The sequence below is a fragment of the Aptenodytes patagonicus genome, chromosome 1 (assembly GCF_965638725.1).
Source record: "Aptenodytes patagonicus chromosome 1, bAptPat1.pri.cur, whole genome shotgun sequence".
Lineage (NCBI taxonomy): Eukaryota > Metazoa > Chordata > Aves > Sphenisciformes > Spheniscidae > Aptenodytes > Aptenodytes patagonicus.
Window position 1 is genome coordinate 45,030,636 of NC_134949.1, and position 13,490 is coordinate 45,044,125.

At 38.6% G+C, this 13,490-nt stretch overlaps 1 protein-coding gene across 4 annotated transcripts in view; it reads left to right on the forward strand.

Moving 5' to 3' along the window:
• PTPRQ (protein tyrosine phosphatase receptor type Q) overlaps positions 1–13,490 on the forward strand; it is a 148,854-nt gene that overhangs the window by 92,083 nt on the left and 43,281 nt on the right. For all 4 annotated transcript variants that reach the window (XM_076333599.1, XM_076333610.1, XM_076333619.1 and 1 more), the window contains one exon: positions 7,834–8,166. In XM_076333599.1, coding sequence (XP_076189714.1) covers positions 7,834–8,166 — 333 coding nt within the window. The remainder of the gene's footprint in view (positions 1–7,833; positions 8,167–13,490) is intronic.

Here is a 13,490-nt window from a genome sequence, read left to right on the forward strand (position 1 = left end):
ACCCAGACTTTATTTTGTAACAACATGTGGCTTATGTGTCTTATCACTGGGAGTTTTCCTAAGTGAAGGATTTGTACTACAATACATGTTTTTTTTGCCACATACACTGCGCAGACACTTTCTTGCTGTTTTAGCATCGGCTTACATGTTGTTGCTTAGTCATATTTACAACAAACTAGTTATTATTAGGACATTTCCTTCACTGTGCGTTTGCATGAATTGTTTTGTGGTGACTGGGTACTCGGAATTGGAGATTCATGGTTGGGAATGGAAACAGTTTTATAGCTGTTGTCAGCTTCTTATTTATGGTGGTGTAAGATTAGTCACAGAATATGTAGCCAGCACTGAGTCACTGACAATGCATTTATTTCTGACATAAAGTGAAATCGAATTTGGCTCCGTGTCTCACTGCATAGTGTTTGACCTTTACATTCTTAGCAAGATTATTTGCCTTTCTTTGAGGTAAATTTGTTCGTATCTGGGTACAATTAAACATGAATCATGAAGATTAATCTTCATAAACATGAAGATTAAATTCATCAGGAGATTAGTAGTGTTTTGTGTCTAATCTATCTCCATTATCATGGTAAACCACTTCTGCCGGGTTGCAGTATGTTATAAAAATTGTTGACTTTGTAGTGGTAATATTACTTTGTGTTTAAATATATTATACAGGGCATGAAAGATAATATAGCAAGTACACATGCATAAATGAGTTAGGATTTTATGACTGAATAGCTATCCTTGGATTATTTTCAAGAAAAAGCACATATTAAAATGAAATTTCATTAAGGTTGAGTGAGCTTTTAGAAGGGAGAAAGAGCCATAAAATGGTAAGAAACTTCTCCAAAAGGCACACTAAATCTGTGAAGATTCAGTTAACTCACAAGTCTGGGACAAGTGTAATAGTCATTCAGTTAAGAATAAAAATAAAACAACTAAAAAGCCACTTGGGGGGTTCAAAGCATGAATAATCAAAAGAAAACTGCTGCTGCTTTCAATTTTTTTAAGTTAGATTTTTCTTCATAGACTTTTTATTCTTCTCTGAAAATATTAATCATATTGATTATAGTATTAAGACATGCAGAGTGATTTTTCCCTCCTTACTGCTAGTCCTACTTAGTATTATAACTGAATAGAGAGTCTTGGAACAGGTTGAGGCCCCCATTGTACTGTGGTGACAGTCCTTACCATTTGTTTTCTACTAAGAAGAAAAGAGATTCATTCATAACTGACATTTAAAAGAAATATGGCTAGGAATTTGTCCAGAAAACATTTTTTAATTTAATCTGTCTTAATTTTGCTGGCCGATATTAACTTGTAGCTATACACAGAAGTATGCCTTGTGCGTGAAGGAGAATAGTGCCTAAAGGGATTGGTAATGGGAAAGTTTCTTAGGTCTTTTGGTATGGAGGTGGCAAATTATCATCATCTGTTGTTACTTGTGCACAAAATGTCTTTACTCTCTGCGCAGGGGAACCTTTAAAGATTCTAGGTTTGTACCTCCAGGATGGAGGTGTCCTTTGGAAAAAGTGGGCCTGTTTTTTCATCGAGGCCTGTGAGGAGCACAAAACGTAGCATGGGCTTAAAGCCTTCTTCATATCCAAGGAAACGCTCTGTTTTCTTCACCATAAATCCTTTTCTTAGGATGTGGCAGCTCATGGCAGCTCTATGAGTTGGAGTTACATGAATTTCGTCATTAACTAGTGACAAGAACTACAGATGACCATAATGCACGGGAAGAAATATTTAAGTCCGTACCCTAAAGTGGTCCTTAGGGCCCCAAGCATGATGTGCAGTGCAGTGTGCAGTGCAGCGTGTTGGTCTGCTTATCCAGAGGAATCAACCTACTGCAGAGCCACAGCATTGGAAATGGAAGAGCTTCGGTGTACTTGTCACTACTACAGATAAGAGCACTGTGTTTCACGTGCTCAATCAATGCTGCAAGTTCACATTTCCAAACTGTACTAAAGTAAAAGCATCCAAAAATTGCGGAGTGAATCATGGCTAAGAATCTTTGAAACACTTCTTTCCAAGGTGACCCAAACGGATTTTTTTTTACCAGATTTCTTTTTTCTTAATATATCGTGGATTTTTTTTTTAGATTTTCTGATTAGTTGGTATGTCCAAATGTCAGTTAATGGCTTTGATGTTTATGGCAAATCTTCACTAGACAAATGCAATGATCACTTCGTTGCTGCCGATGCAATTGCATTGATGTTATTTTTATAAGCAGGTAGATAAAAATAGGAGAATCATATAGTGTAGTATGAAAGAAATATTTTTTTAAGGACTAGGTCAACTCTAGATTAATGTATAAGAAATGGTGGCAATATATACATACAAAGCTGACACTGAAAGCATTTACAGGTCAAATAAATTGTTTGCTGGAAAGTAGACAGTGGTCCCGTTTGTCGGAAAGCTGAGCATTCTTATTTAATTGCAGACTGGAACACTAACAGCTTTTCACTACTTTTCTAAGCTTAGCTTCAAGGTGTGCATTTCTCCTTAGACTTACAGGATTTGATTTTTCAGTGCTTAGATTCCATAGTTAGAGATTGAATTTTCTAATGTGCTAAGGACTAAGACACAGTCCAAGGAGGCTTTTTTAAGACGTGTTCTCAACTGTGCAATTTCCTTTAAAGCATGTCTGATAGTATCAGTCCCAAGTCATGGGAAAAACAGTCTGCAGTTTTTTACATTTTTATGTTAGTAAAATCATTTGGGACCTATTTGTGATGTCCTTGTTCATACTGAGCAGGACTTTATATCATGATGGGTCCCCCTGAAATTAGCAGTCTATTCTAGAGTACTATTTAGTATGATCAGGGATATCAGCTTAACCCAGGGAACTCCTTTGGGTAACTAAGCTTTCAAAAATTAATAGAGATAATCAATACAGAATATTAATTTTCTTTTCAGATACCTCCATTTTCTGAAGAGTCTTGTTGTGTGCCGACTGCTATCTGTTCTACTTTGTTCTTCACTTTCCTCCTATTGATGCTCTTAATACCACCCAATAGACTTCTAGGCTGCCGCTGTTCTTTTAATCCAAACTCCAGCTACAAGCAGCTGTTCTGTAGGCAGACTTTTTTTTATTAACTTCGTTAGGAACTATGCCATATCATATTACCATCTTCTGTTCCCGGCCCGCTTTTGTTCCCGGTCATTGCTTTCCACAGAAGTCTTTACAGAAAGCCATAACTTCTCTCTTTTCTCAGTAGATTTTTTTGTGTGTGTCCTTTGCTGCCCTTAGGTTATCTTTGCATTGTGAGTAAGATTTTTTCTACCGAGTATTTCTGTTGATTTAAACCAGTTCCACTGGCCCAGTTCAACTTGATCTGAGTCTTTGCACAGTCCTGGTGCTTTTTCTACCAGGAATTTCCTTTCATTTAGGTTCTCAAATAAAAACTTAATCTCAGAGCAGTCCACCAGCTTTGGAAGGGCTGATTAGCATTGCAGCCAGACGAGCGTAGGGAACCAGGGCCAAGATCTGTGAAAGTAACTTCTATTTAGGTGCTTAGTTTCCTGTCAACTTCAGTGGGAGTTCAGGCACGTAAATAGGTTTTAGGAGCTTAAAATCCCACGTGGATCTGGCTTCAGGCACTTTTTGTTGGAGTTTGGCCATCATGTGAACAATGGTGGATGAACCTGAAAATACCTCATTCCTCCTCCAGTCCAGAAACTGAATTCACTAGCATTTCACGGCCAGCCTCTCTGCCAGCTCCCTGGCTGGCTTTCAGAAGCTGAATTAAAAGCTATTAAATGGAAAACGATAGAGGACATTGCACCAAAAATTTCAGACTTTGAAAAACTCCCTACTCCCAGAGCTAGCTGAATTATAGCAAATGCAATATAATTCAATAGGGAAAGACTGTCAGATATATGATGATGAGACTTAAGGGGCTCTACCCACGATTCCTGGGAAATTTAAATGTGGGTTTAGCACTAGAATGCCATCTAGCTAATCAGAGCACAGTCCTAGACAATTAGTGTCCTACGCCACCACAAACACAGCCTTTTTCATGCCTTTTCTTTAAGTGCACCTTTCTGGAAACCAGGAATAATAATAAAGTTCCTGTTAGGCACATATCAAAGCAGCAGTGTATAAGAGCAGATACTTAAGTCTTTGTTACAGTTCAAATTTAATCTGAAAGAATAATTGACAAAGATGCAATTTTTGGCTTTAATTGGTTTTAGTGTGAACAGTGATCACTTCATCATAGTTGAGTCATGTTTAGAAAATTTAAACAAGCTGCATGATTACTCTAGGAAGCATGGAATGGTTTGTTCAAATCAGTACCATCTGTGGACAGAAAAAGTTGGGGGGATTTTAGTCATTCTTGAGGAATGGAAATCTGATTCTCCATGCTAGAGTAATTGTAATCCTCTTTGTATCTGTAACCCAATAGCATAGTTGTCTTGAAATTGTCTCGTTGAACACAATCATCAAGTGAAGAGACACTGTGCCACTGGGTGTCACTGCTCCTCACTGTGGCCCTCAGAGAAAACCTCTGATTTGCTCTGGATTCAGATCACATCTTTTCATTTGTTCTAATGAGGGATTACATTTACATTTGATTTGTCTATGTAAGCAATGAGATAAAATGGACTGGATTTTAAACTGACTAATATTTAAGGCTCTGATTCCATTTTAAATATCTGTCTAGGCACTGACGGAGAAAATTTTCCCACACCAGCTGACTGACCCTTTCTTTTGTAGGTTAGAAATACTTTGCGTATATGGGTCTTAGTAAACTGGAAAAATGATGACATGAAATAGAAGTAAAAACTTGTGGGAGAGAAGTACTTGTCTAATCTGTCTATTATCTTGATACCTGCAAGCTTATCTTTCGAAATGGTGGTTTTGATGTAATATTACTCACTGGGATGATCACAGAGACTATCTTCAGCCTTGTGAGAATTATTTGCATGGGTTCCCTCTGTAGTCAGCGGGAAAAAGGACACTTCTCTAGGGGACAGATGGAAAGAGAAACATCATTTTCCTGCACCCCGTTCTTTCCACTGCTCTCTGGGAGTTTGTCTCTTTCTACCAAATACAAGGAGAGCTCATGGAGGCTGGCATAAGACTTTTGTTGTTCTGTGTGAAAGCCCACAAATCAGAGCCACTGTTATTTTTCCTGATATCATTTCTAGTTCTGTGAAACTGCCAAGCGTCTTTTCCATCTTTACTGCAACATTGCTAGCTCTCAATTCTTTTTGATGGCATCATCCACGTTAAAACTGAGGGAACAGGATACTCTCCTTGAGAAGAAAAGCCCACCGTGCTGGCTAGAACATGGGCACTGCTCTTTCTGCCTGTGACTAGCCTCTTTAACCTGTCTTGTTTTAGGTGCAGAGACTGCAGTTGTGCCAGCCATGGCTCCACCGGCTGCACATTTGAGCAAGTGAAGGTATATATTTCCACCTTCCTCTTGGCACCCAGCAAGCAACCAGTTACTATCTACTTTATTCCAAGCCCCTGTTTCAGTATTTGATCCAGTCTTTCATTTAAATTGGAGTATAGTCCAATAGTCAGTTTTCAGCAGATGGAAGTTAGTAATGGTAGACTAAGAGGCATTAGAGCCAGTTGTTTCCATCTCCATGTTGCATACTTTCACACTTTTATTCCAAACCTGCCAATGCTGGCTGTTCCTGTCGCAGCAAGAGTTCCTGGAGTCATGTGCCTGGGAAGGTGAGGTCATATTCCTTATCTAAAAAAGAGTAATCCCCTCTGAGTGAGAAGGAGGAGAATTGAGTTTTCTTAAATTCTTTTCATTTTTATCTGTTCTGATGTCTTTGGAATTGCTGACTCTTAATTTTTTAATTCCTGGAATATATAATACTGGATCTTAAAAATACTTTAATTCAAGTTCAGGGTGAGACTGGGTGGTAACTTTTATTTCACTGAAATAATTTTATCCATTCTATCCCACATCTTATCATCATAATAATTGAGTGTGTACGATTCATATTCTTTGCAGTATCTTAACAGATATTAATAACTTATATTACAATAGAGAATTTTTTAAGGAAAAATACAGATTTTTTATAGTAACCATTGAACATTTATTTTCTGTTAACTAATGGTCAAACTAAGCCATTTCTTGTAATTTACACAAGTAGCAAATACAGTTTATAGAGCTATTATGAAAATATTGCAGTGTTTATTTTTTTGAAAGTGGGCAAACTGAGTATTACATCTCCAAAACTGTGATCAAGCAAGAAGGTTACTGCCTGTTTTGTTTTTATTTACTTCTTGCTGTACTTCTCTTCATGCTAACAGCAACAGAGCAAAACAACTTTAATTTTGATAGTATGGAGTATGAAAGTTGTCTCTAGCGAAGATTTTTTTTCTTAGACAGTTTGCTCTTGGAGAGCAATATGTCTGCAGACTGTCTTGGAGACAGACTCCTCAGTGTGGAGCAGGGTGGGAGTGTATGGGGCTATTGCATGCTGCGATTGTTGTGTACGCGTGCGTGAGAGCTGAGCGGAAGGACAGGGGAAGCTCGCCCACGGTTCCTGTGGCTGACCCCTCTCCTGCAGGCTCCACCTGCTTTGGGCTCATTTGAAGGGATTTGAATTTCTCAGCCTTTTCATCGTCACAGCTTGGTTTGACTCAGAATCTACATTTCTTGTTAAATACTCATATTTAGTGGAGACGCTTCAGCTTGTTATATTATGATGATTTTTATGAACAGATTGTTGCAGATGAAAGCAGAGATCAGATATTCCCACAAGGCTGAAAAAAACTCTTTCTTCCCCAGTAACGTTGGTCTGGGATCCTTTTATTCTTTATGTAAGCCTTGGGGCTTCTTCAGTTTCAGTTTGAGGATGTATTGTGTTTTTCTTTTACCAGCGATACTTCTTCCCCCAAAGACTCTAAAACACTCTTTAAAGCGGAGTGCACAAAATGATTTCTGAGCTGATTTCTCTGCACAGTTTTTGCTACAGAGAGTATTAGTATTATCTTACAGAGTCTTAGAGATAATATTAGCTTACTGTATGACTATGTGATATAGCACAAAACCATATGTTGTATCCAGTCTGCGAGAGCTGGGAGTACACTGTTGGCTTAATATAGATATGGGTAAATGTGTGTGCATGTGTGTGTGTGTATGTATGTACATCCATGCACCATTACTGTCTCCATGCACATGAATATAACCTGTGTATACCCACATATATGTATGTATATAAATACATGGAAGCAAATTTATGGGACGTTTCTTTTTTTACTTTGTATTGCCATATTATTTAGCTTCTCCTGTTGGCATTCTTTTAATTTGTTGTTTACTGAACAGCTGTAAAGCACTTATGATAGACAAACATATTGCATGTATGGATACTTTCCATTCAGAACTTGAAACAGGACACTTATGAAACCTTGAGGTTTTGCTTGAGGATTTCATATGTTACCAAGAGAGAGGGAGTCAAATGAGTATTTCTAAGTGAGAGGTGAGGAATTCCAGTTAGCAACAGCAGTAAAAGATGCTATGGGTAGGCCAAAAATAACTTTGCTTGATATTCCCTCCCCCAGTTGTGACATAGCCCCAAATGTAGCAACAGCAATGTCACACCTCTCAAAGTTGCCCCTGCATGCCACACCTAAAAGTATTTTTCTTTATTTCAAAAGCTATAGTAAATGTACGCCACCTATGTATGTACAGTGTGATTTACACCTATGGAATTACTCCTTATTAACCATATGAAATTGAATCTTGGTCTTTAGGCATGTTTATTAAAATATTTTTTCAACACTGGATAAAAGGGTTATAGTTGCAATCACTTTTCATTCAAATGAAGATATCTTACAAGTGTTTTAATTTGTAGTTCCTAGTGCTCCCAGGGGTATTGTTTTTTCCAATGTGCAATCAACAAGCGTGACCTTAAATTGGAGATCACCGAAATCTGTCCTTGGCTACTTTCAAAACTACAAGATTACCACACAGCTACAGTCCATCCACTGCAGTGACTGGGAAACTAAGGAATGTATTGAATATGAGATGCATCAATATTTATATGAAAATGTGGTGGATGACTGGATGGAAGAGACAGTGTATGGACTGAAAAAATACAGATGGTACAGATTTGCAGTTGCTGCAAGTACGAATGTTGGTTATGGCAGTTCTTCACCTTGGATTTCTACACAAACACTTCCTGGCTGTAAGTAAGGATGTTTGCCATGTGTCATAATGCTTTAACAATGTGATGTTCACCTAAATAAGCAAGAACACTTGGTAGAAGTTATTTCTTCATAGACCTACAATATTTATTGCAACTCTTCACATATGAAATATCATGATATAAATCATGTGGTAGGTATGCATACTTGACACTATTTTGGATTTTAATGCCTTTTGGATGCTCTACTATATTTACTGCTTACCCAACAGCAATTTCATTCCTCAGCCCTACTCCACATCTAGAATTGGTAAGTCTGAATTTTGGCTACTTTGGGTTGATAAGCCATTTTCAATCCATCTCCACAAGTCGGGTGTGTCAATGAAAAGTAGTCCTTTTTTTAATTCTTTGACTAAAAGTCTGTTCTCTAATGTCATAACACTTTCCTGAAATTCTGCTGTACGTTCCTGACAATAGAATTTAAGCAGTAGTTTCAGAGGAATTCGGATTTCTTTCCAATACCATATCCACCTAAAGAGATAACAAATCAGAGCAGCCATGTAACACCTACAGGACTGCCATGACATATTAGGACTGTCATGCCTCAGCTGAGGATTTCAGTTTCCAGGTAAGAGAAGAGTTAGTTGTCACTAGATATTTGAGAGAACGGGACGTGAAACGTAAATTATTTAGGAAGTTGTCATGTTGACATATGACCTCCCTTCCCAGTCCGCAGCCAGCCTAGGTCAGGGTACATCTGAGATCCGGCCTCTGGCCTGTGTAGAACAACTGAGAACCACCGTGAGTGACCTGACTAAATCACAGCTTCTTCACTCCTTTCCCCTTCCAAAGTAACCATAATAGAGATTCCAAGGACTTAAACAGCTGTGTACCAAGGACTATGCAATGGCCCACATACTTATTTTGTTCCATTTATGTTTCTACAGTCATGTGATGTGAATCCAGGAGGCTTTTATATAATGCTCCTCATAGTGTCTGTGCACTCTCTGTACAGTAATACAGCCATCTATCCTTAAATACCTCACAATTTTCCTGCTAGGTAAGGAAATATTGTCGTCTTCATTTGCAGATGAGAAATTGCAGTAGAGAAATTCTAAGCCCCAAAGGGCAAAGAGATTTGGACACCGTGATAGTGAACATCACAACAGCCCGTTTTTCACATAAAGCACAGAAGCAGTCCTTTGGACTGGGGAAGTACTGGAATCAGCTGCAGAGTCATTCTCATGTGCACTTACTTTCTTTGTCCCAGTGGTTCTTATGGGGATGCTATGCCTGTAAATTAATGCAATATTTTAAATGAAAGTGGAGAAAAAAATCAAAAAACCATATAACCCCAGATGGAGCAGAAAATAGCTAACGGAATTTGTGCAACTCTTGAGCCAACAGCTCCGGGGAGATTTCTTACTATTAGATGGATAGATCTCAGCTGCTGACATATGCAAATACTTATCTTCAAAAAATTGTTGCTGACTTTAGGAAAGTTAGGGATTTAAACTGGACAGAGAGGCAGATAATCAAAACACATATAATCACATAAAGTTAGGATCCTCTTTATCATTTTCTCTCTGGACAGTGATAATTTAGTTTAAGAGAGAACTAGTTTCTTATCGGTCCCGCTGAGGAGATGGTAGTTAAAAGTACAAAAAAATCTCATTAGACTGCACAAGCCCTTTCCATGCCAGTACAGTGTCGTTCTCAGCAGTAGGTCCTCTGTGTGCTCTATTAGCTAGTTTAACAAACGGTGGTGGGGTAGAAGTTAAAAAAGTTCCGCCAGTTCTTCCAGCCCAAGTGTCTGGGGCTCCTGGCCTGCGTCTGTGGTGAGGGAAGTGAGCAGCAACAGAGTTCCTGTGAGCTAAATCAGTGACACATCAAGAGATGAGCTGCCTATGAAATACACCGCCGTGGAGTCAAGGAAGCATGGGCACTATTCCAGATATCATGGCTGGGTGCTGGTCTTTTTCCTGGGGTAATGGCAATCAGCTGAGGAGGAAAAAAAGAGGAACGCTACACGTCACAGCTGGGTAGCCAGCTGGCAGCTCCAGCGTGCTTCAGCAGCACCAAGAGCCTCCCTGAGCAGCGGCTGGTCTTTGGCAAGGGCAGGTCTCTAGCTACCTGACCTCACGCTTTCCAAAGACTAGTCTTTAGAAATATTGTTAAACAGTCTAAAAAACCTTAGTCCCCCTCCTTCTTTTGCAAAGGGCACTGCCTGTAGCAGGGAAGAGAAATTCGGGATGCACAAAAAACTGAGCCGGCACTCTGGGCAGCCTTGTGGAGTGCATCCAGAGAACAGGTGTCGATCCCCCTCTCCTTTCCTTCGTGGACTGGGTCAAGCATCCTCTGGATTAGCCTGCTGGTACACAGCCAATATACATGGTCTGTTAGGGCTTAAGGGTGCTTAGCTGCTATGTAAAATAGCCTGAGTACTTAGCCCATAAAATCAATGGGAGTTGTGTTTGCAGATTTGAGGGCAGAAGTTAGCCGCTGTTTCTGATTTTCAAGAAATGCCTCTGTAAGACATTGCTTCTGCCAAAAGGAAAGTTACCTTGGTTGTGAAATAATAGTCAAATTATTTTTCTTCAGAAATAATTGGGTTCTCAGAAATCTTTGTTTCTCTCAAGCCTAAAGAAAATACTATAGTTATTATACACATATTCAGGAAGTTACTGCATTTAAGCTGAAAACTGTTAGAATCAGTTCCCAGAATATAAAGCAATGAAGCTTCAACAACCGCAAAAATTACATAACAGAAACCCTACGTATTCTTTACAATTGCTGAGGATTTGTCTGTTGTGCTAAAGCAGAAATACCTCCTAGTTCTGAATATCCAGTGACTAAGGTGGGGATCTTAGCTATTTATTTCAGTTGTTCATTGAAGATAAATTTAAGGCTACAGGAATTCTTTTTAAGATTCTTTAACTCATTTGCAAGTTTCAAACAAAAAGCAATGGCTGCGTTCTGTACTGAAGGTGGCTATAGCGTTACTCCGTGGAAAATGTTGGAAGTTGTTCAGTACAGTCCAGTTCTCACATCACACAGATAAACTATTCAGCCTTCTGTCTTGCAGATTATCCTCGCAGGAATTGTCCTACTGTCTCATAAAGTAGTTTGATGGCACTGTTATTACTTAGTTGATGGATTACCCAAGAGCCAAATCTACTCTGCAAGATGAAATATTTTCAACATAACCTAGATTTATATAGTTACCAGTACAGAAGATCACAGTGTTGTGTCACAGTAAGGGAAAGGGCAAGAAATGTTTTCCATAGCGAGGGAAACTTTGTTCCCTCATACCTGCACTTACCCTGAGTTTCACTTTTACATTTATAAGGAGAATAAGATTGGCCAAACTTGTGCTTTCTAAGAGGAAAATCACTTTGGAGGGTCAGTGTTAGGTGGCAAATGAATGGCAGTGAGATCACTGACCTCCTTTTGGATCTCGTACAGTTACACAATGCAGTGCTGTTTGGTAAACTGCCAGATCTCCTAATGCCAGTCTATACTGAGATAGAAAGGAAAATCCCAGACGTTCGAATGTCCCATGAAAGCTAGGACATAGACGCATGGGGCAGAGGGTTATGCTTCTCTTTTCAGCACCTTCTTTCCCAATCCCTGCTGATACCCAGGTGCTTGGTATACTTAAAGAAATGTTTCTGTGTGGTGAAAAGCCATAATATTGCATCTGTTGTTGTCTGCCCTTTCTTCTGGCAGGTTTTGCCTGAGGGAGGTTGTTTTCCTTTGTTCCTTTCATTCTCTCAGAACTAAATATTGGAAAGTAAATATGGCCTAATATAAGATATAAATGTTTAAATAATGGTAAAAGTAACCTAGGTGATTATAAAATGAAATAACTGAACCTCACACTTAATTTTTGTTGGGAAGAAGAGAAAAGGGCTGGTCTTAACCCAACTGGCAAGCATGACTTTCTGTTAGAAGACTGGAGTATTCAGTCTTATATTTGAGGATTATGCTAAATGATGGGCTATCCAGACTTATCTTCAAGCTAACACACTTAACTGCTGCCTTAGCATCAGGACACAGATGGATGGGAAAGATGACCCTGACCTCCATAAGACCCACATTCCTGTGCAAGGATAGAAGCATGATAATCAGGAAATGATGGTTATTAGTTACAGAAAATGCATTATTGTGAAAACCAGGAGAAAAGTGCTTATGAGAGGAAGTGATTGGATTATGGGGGAATGAGAGAATAAGACTAGGTCATTTCGACTGAGTAAATTGCTGTGATTTATAAGAGAAAGGGTATAGTGATATCACGGCCTCGTATTGACTAGATTCATTTCACAAACAAACCTAAATCAGAACGTGGCAGTTACCCACTGAAGCAAACACAGGTTTTAAAAAGATGGTTTTTGTAAGACATGAGACGTTAGACACATTTCATTTGCTAGTTTTCTTTCTAATTATACAGGTTATTTCAGAAAATATTCCTAAATTTCAGTATCATTCAGTTAATGTCTGATATTGTACTTTTCAGGATGAAAATAAACCAGGTATTAAAGCTTAGATTTATTTTAGATAAGTATCTTAAATACAGCATACTCAATTAGAATTTTCTTGCAAAGACCTAAAAATGTATCAAAGATAAACTGCGTATGGAAATTAACCATATAAATAACTTCAGGTTGGATAATTTGTAGATTAAATTATGCTTTAAAATTATTTCACACCATCATTGTCTAATGTGTAAACCTAAATTGGCCTCTAAAAAAAATACTGAGAGACTAAACGCTCCATTAATGCTATAAAAAAGTAATGGAAAATTGTCTTTGGAAACTTGGTTGGTTTGGAAACTAAGGCTGGAGAAGCTATATATATAATTTTATGCTGTTTTTCAGAAATTTCAGCTGGTGATAAAGGAATATCACTGCCATAGTTAATGGAAGCATTGTTCACACTAAAAGACACTGTTTGAGCAACAAGTCTGACACACGTTACCTGCAAAATAAGCTTAATTTGCGCTAATTCTAGTTCTTAGGGACTATGTTTGCCCTTGTATTTTGTTGTATCTGTTCTAGCACCCCACTCGACAGCCAGCCTTCTCTGAGCCGTCTCCTCTTTCACCACCCCTCATGTGCTTTCATAGTTCATTCAGTTACACTCTTCATTCAGTTGTGCCATGCTATTCAGTATTTTTGGGGACTGCTTCCAATGGTTGAATTTGATCCTGCCTACAAAGTCTAGTATATTCCTGCTAATCCCAGCACAGCAATCTACCTCTTATATCCAACACCCTAAACTCTTCGTAGCACCTTATCAACTCCCAAATCTTCCTGTTTTATTCTGCAGCCATGGTGCAAAATTTTCACCTTCACGGTGCAAAATTT